Consider the following 12434-nt stretch of genomic DNA (forward strand, 5'->3'; position numbering starts at 1 on the left):
AATGGGCTTTCACTTTGTTAACCAGGCTGGTCTGGAACTTGTGACCTCAGGTGATCCACCTGCTTCGGCCTCCCAAAAGGTTGAGATTACAGGCATGAGCCACCACACCTGGCCAGATCTTTATTTTAGGTAGATGTGGACCCACCCTTATGTTTAGCTCTAATTTATTTCTGTTATTTAAATAAAGTAAACAAATTGAATTGAAGAACTCTTCTTTACAAAAGCTGTCAGTGACATATGTAAATGTAAAGCTTATTTGATAGAGAAATTTACTTTAGAATGTCACCTTTTTAAATATATTTTTAACATTAGGTACTAAATAAATATAGTGGGTTTTTATTTGTTTTTAAAGAAGGAGTCTCATTATCACCAAAGCTGAGTGCTGTGGCACAATCTCGTCTCATTGCAACCTCCAACTCCTGGGTTTAAGCAATTTTCCTGCCTCAGCTTCCCATGTAGCTGGGATTACAGGCATGTGCCACCACGTCTAGCTAATTTTTATATTTTTAGTAGAGACGAAGTTTTACCATGTTGGCCAGGCTGGTCTCAAACTCCTGATCTCAGGTGATCCACCTGCGTTAGTCTCCTAAAGTGCTGGGATTACAGGCATGAGCCACTGCACCTGGCTGATTATTATTTTTTTAAACTAGGTTGATTTTGGGGATCCTAAAGACTACTTGAAAATATATAATACTGTCAAATTTATTGTGAAAACTGATGTCCTGTGTGTTTTGTTAATCATTTGCATCACCCATATTTATCTAGTTCTTACTTATTTTTATATTTCTCTACTATCATCTTCAAAAATGTGTATCTCTCTACTTCTTCAGAGGTGCACACAAATAAGGAATAAGTAGATTTTATTCTAGTTAGATTTGGACCTACTTCTAAGTTTCAATATACCTTTCAACACCAAGCTATAAGCTCTGTTAAATTACTCTGTTTGTGTAACATTGAGGAACAGGTTTATGTATCATAGATAACAGTAAGCTCTTTTACTAAACTATATGTATTCTTATGTTCACTATCCCATACCACCTCCAATTCCAACGATCTGAAAGGGATTTTTTTTTTTTTAATTTCTCAGTTCAGTTTTCCTTGATGAGTCGCATTGGTCAATAGTAATAAGAAAGCAATCAATTTGAAGTGACCTATGTGATTTTCTGAGATCAGATAAGTACAGCAGCTCAGTTTAATATTTCTGTTTGTCCAGCTTACTTGGAATTGATTTATTTAAGTCTTTTCTGATAAAACATGAATATAATTTTTGAAGTGTTCTTCTCTAAGCCCTCGTATAAGAGTCGGTTCACTTGGATCTTAAAATATCTGAGTAAATTATTACTACCATTATTGTTGCTGTTAAACATTCCAGAATCATATGTAGAATTTTTTTCCTCCCATTTAGCACTTAATTGGGGAAAGCAGCATGCCTACTTATCTTTTCAAATTACAAATTGTATGTTTGAAATGAAGATTTATTGTGACAGAGAATTCAGGAAATATTTTTGTTTTTATATGGATTAAAATGATTTAAATTTTAGTAAGTATCAATGAATACAAACTGCGATTCTCTGTAGGATGAATATTCTTATATTGAAAACCTGGTACCTTGAGGATAGATGAGATGGGAGTTATGGAGTGTTCTGTTTCTAAAGGCCATTTCTGGTGACTGAAATGATTTCCAGGATAGAGTGATCTTTTTGACTCATTCGCATTCATTTTATTTCTAGTTCCTTCAGATCCACAGCTTCATGATAAATTAGTCATAAGATGGTATGAATAGGAAGTAACCAGTAACTAAGGTAACAGAGGAAAGCAATATTTTTTTTAAATGGATAATCCTTTTTCTATGCATAATCATTTTTTTCTATGGATAATTCTGAGAGTCATTTTATATTAAAAATTTAATTATCAGGATTCTGTCTTAATATTCATTTCTGGACTGTTTTTCTGAATGCTCTTCTTTCTATATGCTTACAATGAATCTGTGACAGTTTTTTTTTTTTTTTGTAATCCCACATAGTCTGATAGTCTGTTTTGTTGAGGTAAGATGGTAGATGGTGTTATCATTTAATGAAATGGGAAACCCTAAAGAAAGAGCAGATAAGAAGGAGGGGGTCAACAATTCCTTTTTGTATTGGTTATTTTTGAGAGACATGTGATATAAACATGTGGAAATGTCATGTATGCAGTTGGACGTATGGATCAGGAACTCAGAGTTAGTCTCTGAGTAAACATGAGTCATGTCAGTAAATTAGCTGCCTGGGGAAAGAATGTGGAGTGGGATATGAAGGTGATCCTAGTCCATTTCCTGAGGAATTACAGTGTTGCAACGATGTTGAAAAAAATAGTAAAAGAAATTGGAGTAAATAAAATGAGAGTATGATATTACAGAAGCTAAAGACTTAAATAGAAGAGTGGTCACCTGTGACATGCTGCAGAGAAATCAAATAAGATAATGACTGATGGCTCCGTTAGCAAAATAGACATCATTACTGACTATTTGGTGGTTTTCATTGGGCTTTTTTAAGAATAAAGATGCTAGTTGAGTAATTTACTTTTTGATAAATTGGTTTCCATTTTTTCCTTCACTCTTTTTCATGTAGGATTCTGAGGTTAGACAAATGTATAGCATTGTGTAACGACAACCACGATCAAGACAAGGAATAGTTTCATAACACACACACACACACACACACACACACACTCTCTCTCTCTCTCTTCCCATGTGGTGCCTCTTTGTAGTCAACCTCTCCCCTCTCCCTAACTCCTTGCAACCACTAGTTTCTTCTCCATTCCTTTTAGTCTTATGTTTTCCAGGATAACATATAAATGGAATCCTACAGAATATAGCCTTTTGAATCTTGCCACTTTTATTTACAGTAATGTGTTTGGGATTAATCCATGTTGTTGAATGTATCAATATACTATCATTTTTTATTGCTGAGTGATATTTGTTTTCCTCTACCCCCAATTCCTTGAACCAGTTCTCTCCCTACAGTTTTGCTTTATTCAGAGTATCTTACGATATTTATCCTTTAGGCTAAATCATACAATATTTAGCCTTTTGGATTTGGATTAGACTTCTTTCAGTTAGCAGAAATGCTCTTAAGATTCATCGATGTTGTTACAAGTTTCAACAGTTCTCTCCTTTTAATTGATGAGTAAAAAGTAGTATTCTACTTATCTACTCAGCAGTTGAAGGCCATCTTGATTGTTTCTAATTTATGACAATGATAAATAAAGCTGCTATAAAAATGTAGGTACACCTGGTCAACATTATGAAACCCCGTCTCTACTAAAAATACAAAAAATTAGCTGGACATAGTGGCGTATGCCTGTAATCCCAGCTATTCAGGAGGCTGAGGCAGGAGAATTGCCTGAACCCAGGAGGCGGAGGTTGCGGTGAGCCGAGATTGTGCCATTGCACTCCAGCCTGGGTATCAAGAGCAAAACGCCATCTCAAAAAAAAAAAAAAAAATGTAGGTACAGATTTGTGTTTTAATGTGTTTCTGCTGATCTCAGGTGAATGTTCTCTGTTGTCTGGTTTCCATTATTTCTTATGAGAAATTTGAAGTCATACAGTTTGATGTTCCCTTTTATGTAATATGTGTTTTTTTCTCTCACTCCTTTCAGTATTTTTTCCCCATTTCTCTTTTGGTTTAAAGTAGTTCAATTAAGACATGTCTTGGGGTGGTTTTTAAAAATTTTATTCTGTTTAGAGTTTACTGAACTTTTTGAAACTTTAAATTCATGCTTTTTCAAATTTGGGAAATGTTCTGCCATCATTTATCTTGAAAATACAGCTTTAGTGAGATATAATTCACATATATGACCCATTTAAAATATATGATCCAATACTTACTATATTCACACATAGGTACAAGTGTCACCACAGTGACTTTTAAAGTTTCTTTATCACATCAAAAAGGAATATTGTACCCTTTAGCTATGACCTTCATCTCCCTTTACTGCAGCTTTAAGCAACCATTAGTCTGCCTTCTGTCTCTATATATTTTGCTATTTTAATTATTTCATATGAATGAGATTGCCTTTATTTCTTTAAGTGATTTTTTTCAGCACTACTCTCTATTTTTTTATGGGATGTTAATGATATAGATTTTAGACTGATAGTGTTTCATATGTCTCTGAGGCTCTGTTTATTTTTCATCATTTTCACTCTCTCTTTCGTATTGGATGATGTCTATTGATCTGTCTTAAAGTTTACTATTTCCTCAGCCACCTCCATTCTTTTAGTGAACCTATCCATTTTTAAAAAAATTCATATATTATGATTTTTAGTTCTAGAATTACATTTTTTAATAGTTTCTATTTTTCTGTTGAGAACCTTTTATTATTTCATTCTGGTGTGTTTATTTTTATCCACAAAAGCATAATGGCGATAATAAAAAAATCTGGAGACAACAGATGCTGGAGATGATGTGAAGAGATAGGAACACTTTTACACTGTTGGTGGGAGTGTAAACTAGTTCAACCATTATGGAAGACAGTGTGGCGATTCCTCAAGGACCTAGAAATAGAAATTCCATTTGACCCAGCAATCCCATTACTGGGTATATACCCAAAGGATTATAAATCATTCTGTTATAAAGACACATGCACATGTATGTTCATAGCGGCACTGTTTACAATACCAAAGACGTGGAACCAACCCAAATGCCCATTGACGATAGACTGGACAAGGAAAATGTGGCACATATACACCATGGAACACTATGCAGCCATAAAAAATGATGAGTTTGTGTCCGTTGTAGGGACATGGATGAACCTGGAAACCATCGTTCTCAGCAAACTGACACAAGAACAGAAAATCAGACACTGCATGTTCTCACTCATAGGCAGGTGTTGAACAATGAGAACACATGGACACAGGGAGGGGAGCATCACACACTGGGGTCAGTTGGGGGAGGAGCCACGGGAGGGACAGCGGGGGTGGTGGGGAGGTTGGGCAGGGATAACATGGGGAAAAATGCCAGTATGTAGGTGATGGGGGGATGGAGGCAGCAAACCACATTGCCATGTGTGTACCTATGTAACAATCCTGCATGATCTGCACATGTACCCTAGAACCTAAAGTACAATTAAAAAAAAAAAAAAGCATAGTTATAATAGCTGCTTTAAGGGATTCTTGTTAGACAGTTCACCATCCTGGAGTTGTTACTTGTTGATTTGTTTGTTTGTTTCAGCAGGCAATCTACCTAGTTAGGTTGACTCCGAAGTTCTGTCTTGCCCTCTCTGGATAATTGTTCTAATGCTAATTCAGTTTTCAGAGAGTTTGGGTCAGTACTCTGCATGTGCCACTCATTGGATGTGCTAATTCAGTGGTTAGTGTGAGACTTGAGCAATGATTGATATTGTAGTTCTGTACTGCAAGACTTTGTTGTGTTTTTTTTAGTCCTTTCTGCACACATGCAGTTTGTTGTTGTGGCCAAGACTTCTGTAGGTTCATACACAGAATTAGGGGATCTGCTCTTTCCATTCTGTCCTCTCTGATTTCTTCCACAGTCTTCAATTCCCATGGGCCCTTTATTCTCTTTTGCTGGACAGAAATATGAGCTTCTTTCAGAGTCTTAGCCTTTTATGCTTTCGCATAACTTTACACTATTGGAGCTGCCTTTTGGGTGAAGTAAAGAAGAGAGTGAAAAAAAAAATTAAGAGGGATTACCCTCACATTTTTATTATAATAGAGACCTCTTTTCCTGCTTTCTCTTTTCCTGGCCAGAGAGATGGATTTTCTCTTGATCAGGGCTTGCCTTGCAGATGGACTCAACATCAAAAAAGTGTGCGTGGGGAATCTTGGATTCTCCTTATGTTTACAGGCTCAAAAGTACGTCTTTTCCTGGTCCTTTGTACAGAAAATGGGATTTTTCTTGGAATTTTTGTTACATGTCTACTATGTTATCTCATGATTCAGTCTCTTCTCTGGTCAAATTCAGGAGATAAAGGTGGAAAATAAACCTAGAAAATTCATCAGAGTTAATTTTCAAATTTTGATTTTTCCCTAATTCACTTGTTATTGTTTCATTTTCGGAGTCCTTGGGTAGTTTCTTTTTCTATTCTACCTAGGGATTTTAGTTTATAATCGAGGAGAGATAGGCTTAATGAGTTTATTTCATTTGACTGCAACAAGAAGCTCTAATTTATTTTCTTTTTTCTATTGACTTACAAATGGGCAGTGGTAAAAATCCTTTTTATCTAGGTTGTCTTCCTGTTGCCTGATTTTCAAACATCTCAGATCAGTGGTTGGCAGACTGTAAGGGTTCACATAGGAAATATTTTAGCCTTTGCAGGCGTAGGGTCTCTGTCACAACTGGTCAACTTGGCTGTTGTAGTGCAAAATCAGCCATAGATAAGATGGAGACAAATGAGGGTGACTGTGTTCTAGTAAAATTTTTACATAAACAGACAGGAGGTTAGATTTAGCTCATGGGTTATAATTTGCAGACCGTTGATGTAAGCCCTCTACTTTACTTTTTCTTGAATTAGTGGTTAAAGAGTGAGTAGTATTACGTACTGAGCTCTGCATGTTCACTATTTTGTTTCCATGATCACTTACATCTTTCTCCTATAGTTTATTCTTTCTTCTGTATGGTAGCTCATGCAGTTTAATTGAACTGACTGAAAGAGGAATTCACAACAGTGCAATTATATAAAACTATTCTTATTCTAATTTGCTTTGAATATACCCCTATGGTAGATTTCTGTGGCATTTTTTTTCCTTTTATAAATACTTGGTTGGGGGCAATTTAATGAAAATACATAGGTTATATACTTAGTTATCTGTTATTGCAGAGCTCTAAACAATAAGAAATGAAGCATAAAGCTCTGAAAATCAAAGTTTCTCAAGGACAATCTGGGAACCATGTTAATAGTGTTCCTTTTCTAAGTACTTCTATGTGTCCTTTGTCCTTTTGTTTTTCAGTAAGTGTGGATCTTGTTAGATTGTGGAAGGAAATGCCTAGAGTTATATTTTTCTTAGTTATCACTCTTTTTTTAATACCCTTGAACCTCAATTTTTGAACAATCTTTTTCAGGTTAATGGTCTTAAAATGGTTGATGAGCCAATGGAAGAGGGAGAAGCAGATTCTTGTCATGTAAGTATTTATGTTAATTTATTAAGCCACATTTTTAGCATGTAAGGAAAAAGAATAAAGGGAAAGGAGAAAAGCTCCTATCAAAACAAACATATTCAGGTAAGTTGGTCATAAGCAAATAGAATTAGTAATAACTCAACTGCAGTTTAAAATACAGCACAGGTTTTCCTGACAGAAATACTTATGCATGCATTTTTTAAAAAATAAACAGCTTTATTGAGACATAATTTACTCACTATTGAATTGACCCATTTTAAATGTAATGGATAAAGTTTTCACTTGACAGTGTATAAGTAACTGAATTATTATGCTTAAATAGAGAATCCTTTGAGAAGATTATCTTCAACCTCAGGGTAGAAAGGATATCTGACTTGGAAATATTGAACTATATAAGCAGAACTTGAAATCATTTAAAATCAATTTCCTGGCTTTTAGAAGGTATTATGTGTAAATTATTTCAGAAGTTTCTAACTAGTTTTAAAGATTGCTTAGCCATTAGACCATTCTATGTAATGCCTATATACTAGAATCTTATTTTACAAGATCTAGTTTTACAAGGAGTATTCTTAAGCTTTTTAGGAGGAGTCTGACTAAATCAATGTCTCCATTTATGTTGTTGTTTTATAGTTGTTATTTCTATAGATAGTTTCATAGAGTTATAGATTTTTTTAAGCTGGAAAGAACCTCAGAGATATTATATAATACTTCATTGTATGGATTACTCTACTGAAACCTGGAGAGTTTGTGATTTATACTAGGTGATAAAACTAGTAGCAGAATCAAGACGTAGGGCAGTGTGCTTCCTTTTAGGTCAGATATATTGTGTAGACCCAAAGAAATAAGAGATAAGGAGAACATTATCCTTTTTCTATTTGGTTGAGGGTAAAATCAACATTGATGCCCTCTCCACCAAATTTGTTCATACATGGAATTAGCTCAGGTAGAAACCACCAGTCGGATTTAAATTGGGTTTGTCCAAAACTTTCCTTTGAAATGCTCCATGTAACTATTTCTTCAGATAGTAACCATGTTACAATACTTTTAATTTTGATTGACAAGTTGAGAGATACAGTGTTGTCTTCGTAGCTTTTGCAGTTTACTTAATATTAATAATATATTTTAATTTTGAGTATAATTAAAAGTAAACTACCAAGACCATTATCTAGAGATTTATCTACAGATTATATGGACTAATACACATCGTAATATTAATATTGCTAGTATTTAAAAGATAAGGAATATAAGGAACTATTAAAGGCAGTGGAGAAGGCTGCTTATTATATTTTAGCATTAATAAATTCACGAAGACATCATGCCTCACACCACAGGGGAACAGTGTGTGTGGTGCATAAACTGAAGGACACATACACAGGGTGATTGGCAAATATTTACCTTCATAATTTTAATAGAAGGTAAGTCAGGAAGTTCAGTTTTTAGTGGAAAGGCAATAAAAATATACAGTGCTAGTTATTTATATGATCTATCTTATGCAATCAACTTCAGTGGCTACAAGGTAGAGTCTAAAATTTTGGAGAGTAAAGGACCTAGAATCACTTCCAAGGATTTGATTTAGTTTGTGGCCTGAGTTATCTGGACTTGAAACCATGTACTTTGGGTGTGTGATAGTTAAAGTACTCAATTTGTGTCAATAAAACTATATGAGTGATTAAAAACACCATATGTATTTATCCCTTAAAAATTTTAAATATGTAGCTAGGATTTTTTTTTCTTCATGATTGCTGTGTATTTTTTTGTGGTTGGCTTTTTCTTTTAACTATTTAAAAATAGTGTAGGATTGTAGAAACTGCTCTATGATGGTAACTATTAGGTAATGGGCTACTGATAAACTATATCTGATATCATATTTCACCACCAGTCTCCTACTTCTTTCAACAATGTCAAGGTTAGAAAAAGTATGTTATGATTTGTCTCCTTTAGTAGTTGGTTGATGTGAGTTAATTTTTTATTTGTTGTCAAAATAAGCATAACTGTCTTATATTTGGTAGTTTATGATCCATTTGTATTTATTTTTAAAACTGTACCCAATATCTGTTTTTCCTGAAATAAAATACATATTTTAATGCTATCAATATCTTAAAAATTTCAAAGAGATTTTGATTAGCAATTAGATTCTTTGTGGATTATATTCATGTAAGCTCAGCAACATGTTTAGTCTCTAAAGTGAGTTATATTTTTATTATGCAGAGATATAAATGTCATAGTTAACGGAAAATGTATATTTTGAAAAACAAAACTGATATTCTGATATTTTCAGCCCTGAATTTCTTATTTTATAAAGCATTCTTCACATATATCTGATAACAATTCTTTCAAAAATACTTTTTTACAAGTGTGTTTTACTTAGACTCATGTGGAACCACAGTTAGGTACTATTTCAAGCTGAGAATGCCTTCTTCCTGGATGGTGGATTTTTTTCTTCCTCTATTTGTCTTCTCATTCTGATGCACATTTAGCCTTATTATGTTTCAGTATTTTTCTCTTGCAATGCTGATGTTTACTTCTAATTTCTATTCAATTACTTAAAAAATTGGAACCCTTGTCCTACAAATAAGCAAAACTCTCAGATGAAAATTTTTGTTCAACTAAAAAATGTTGATCATCCACTATTAAGTGGAGTTATGCCACACCATCAGGTCTGCAAAGATAAGTAGTACAGAGGGTCTTTGACTCAGGATGGTTCGATTTATTATGAGTTTCAACTTTATAGTGGTGCAAAAGTGATATTCAGTGTGATCCTCAACTTATAATAGCGTTATGTTTGGATAAACTCACTGTAAGTTGAAAGTGCATTTTCAACTTACAATAGGTTTATTGGGACATAACACTGTCGTAAGTCCAGGAGCATCTGTACAAATAAGTTTAGTAACTTCAATTTTTATGGATGTTTTGTGTGTTTCAAAGTTCTCAGTTGATCCTTGTAACTGAGATCTGAAATAAATAGAGTAGGTATTATTGCCAATTTGTAGATGAGGGAACTAAGGAGCTGACCCTCGTAAGTAGAATAAACCAAACCAAGTGGGCACTAGTTTGCCACCATTCTTTGATTTTCAGTCATCAATGCAAACTTTTACGCACCTGCGTATTCTGCAGATACCTTCCATTGTGTACATCATTTTGATATGCTTAGTTAACCCTCATGGCATTTTGACATTTATATTGGTGTAATTTACCCTTAGCTTTCTTTCAGAGTATGCTAATATTTGACATGGTTTTCAGTGACCCCAGATTATTCACTGAATGAGAAAGGTATATCAAGCTGCTCTTCCAGGTCTTTGCATATATGTTTCAACAGATCCAAAACGAAATGCCTCTTGAATTTTTAGGGTGATCTTTTCACCAAACTGGCCTGTATACCTATAAATAAAGCAGATGTTTGAATAGATGGATGTTTTATTGTTAAATAAAAACTAAAAAAGTTTGGGCTTTAAAAATTCTTCTTATTTTGTTTTGATTTGTTTTCTGGAGGTTAGTTCCACAGTCATATGAAAACTGTTGTAATTGAGTTATAGTATATTGCTATTAGGTTGTCATCAGCTTTTTCTCTTTTCAATTAACAGGTGATTTCATCTTCCTAAGCAAATCAGTTTTCAAATGAATGGAGCAATAGTAGCTTTGACAGTTCATTTTGTACTTTAACAGTGTGTTTTCCCAGTGTTACAGCACTGTTGACCCTCTGGATTAAAAAGATGATCACAGATTATAGAGGTCAGAGCATACTATTTTGGTTGTGGTTGAGCCTTCATACTTTTTCTGTATATCAGTGATTATGGTTGCAAACAAATAATAAAACCTAACTAATAGTGATCCTGGCCTCAGATTCAGATTTGTTATTTAATGTAGAAAGACTAGGGGTCCATATTTGGAGGTTATTAAATCTTCATTTCACAGTAGGAACTTTCTTTTCAAAGATAACTAAGATTATGTACCATGTATAGCTTTGCTAGGGCTACCCTAAACAAATAACCACAGATGGGTGGCTTAAACAGCAGAAATGTATTTTCCCAAGTTTCTACATTCTGTAAGATTGAGATCAAGGTGTTGGCAGGGTTGGTTTTTCTGAAGCCTCTCTCCTTAGCTTATACATGAGTCTTCTCCCTGTGCCTTTACGTGGTCATTCCTCTGTGGGAATAGGTATTCTAATTTCCCCCTCTTATAAAGATGTCAGTCATAATGGATTAGAACCCACACATATGACCTCATTTTACCTTAATTAATTCTTTAAGGACCCTGTCCATAAATACAGTCATGTTCTGACGTTCTGAAAGTTAGGATTTTAGCATATTAACTTTGAGGGGACACAATTTGGCTCGTAGCATATTTGTATCTTTTTGTTTCTTTAAAGGATGTGATGTTTCTGACAAAGTTCTCTATCCTCAAATTTGCAGTTTATTTCTGTATCCCCAGTGTGCAGCATAGTGTCTGATAATAGGATATGCGCTTAATGAATGTTAATTTTCTGGATGAATAATTAATAAGAGTATATATATGGGAAGATAATGTGATATAGCACAACTTTATCATACCAGGATAGGGAGATTTTTTCAAGGATGATTTACTATTAGGAAAAAAGAAATAGATCACTTATAAGTACATTACAACCTTATTTCAAGCTAGATTGTTAGTACTATCAAGTTTTTGGAATGGTGCAGAAGCTGAAGAAAGTGAGGTGGAGGGAAGAAAGAGGGTTTCACATGACAAGAAGGGACATTATAATAGTAAAAATCAGTAAGCATAGCCTTGGGACGGCTGAGAAATTTTAGGCAATAGACAAGAATGGGGCGGGGAACAGATGGAATAAGACAGAATAAGTATTGGAAATGGTGACACAGGAGGGTGTTAGATACTTTGAGAGTAAAAAAGAGCTAGTGGCATAGAAATGATAAAACACCTTTGTGGTAAGTAGCTATATATAAACACATGCACACACATGTGTATATATGTATGTACATTCATGTCTGTACATATGTGTATGCTTTTGTGTGTCTATTATATTTGTTTATCTATATAACTATAAATCTTAGACGCACCTAAATAGTGTTTTTCAATCCCGGCCATGTGTCAGAATCAACTGGTGAGGCTTAAAAAGTGTGCTAACATCCTCCTGTGGTTCTACTGAACCACAATCTCTGAGGGTGGGACCCAAATAAGTGTAGTAAATGAATATTTCTTCTACAGCTGATTCCTATTGGCAACCAGGGCATTACGAACTGTCTACTTAAAGGCACACAGTGATAATTTGGTAATATGTAGTAGTTGTTTGTCTAGGAGCATATGACTTTATTTATAAAGGCAAATGGC

At 34.3% G+C, this 12434-nt stretch overlaps 1 protein-coding gene across 5 annotated transcripts in view; it reads left to right on the forward strand.

The window, feature by feature from the left end:
- Positions 1-12434, forward strand: part of RPS6KA6 (ribosomal protein S6 kinase A6) — a 140444-nt gene that overhangs the window by 18825 nt on the left and 109185 nt on the right. For all 5 annotated transcript variants that reach the window (XM_012470806.2, XM_064362771.1, XM_064362780.1 and 2 more), the window contains one exon: positions 7056-7115. In XM_012470806.2, the coding sequence (XP_012326229.2) occupies positions 7056-7115 (60 nt within the window). The remainder of the gene's footprint in view (positions 1-7055; positions 7116-12434) is intronic.

The sequence above is a fragment of the Aotus nancymaae genome, unplaced genomic scaffold, assembly GCF_030222135.1.
Source record: "Aotus nancymaae isolate 86718 unplaced genomic scaffold, 86718_ANA_hifiasm-v0.15.2.pri h1tg000004l, whole genome shotgun sequence".
In the NCBI taxonomy this organism is placed as follows: Eukaryota; Metazoa; Chordata; class Mammalia; order Primates; family Aotidae; genus Aotus; species Aotus nancymaae.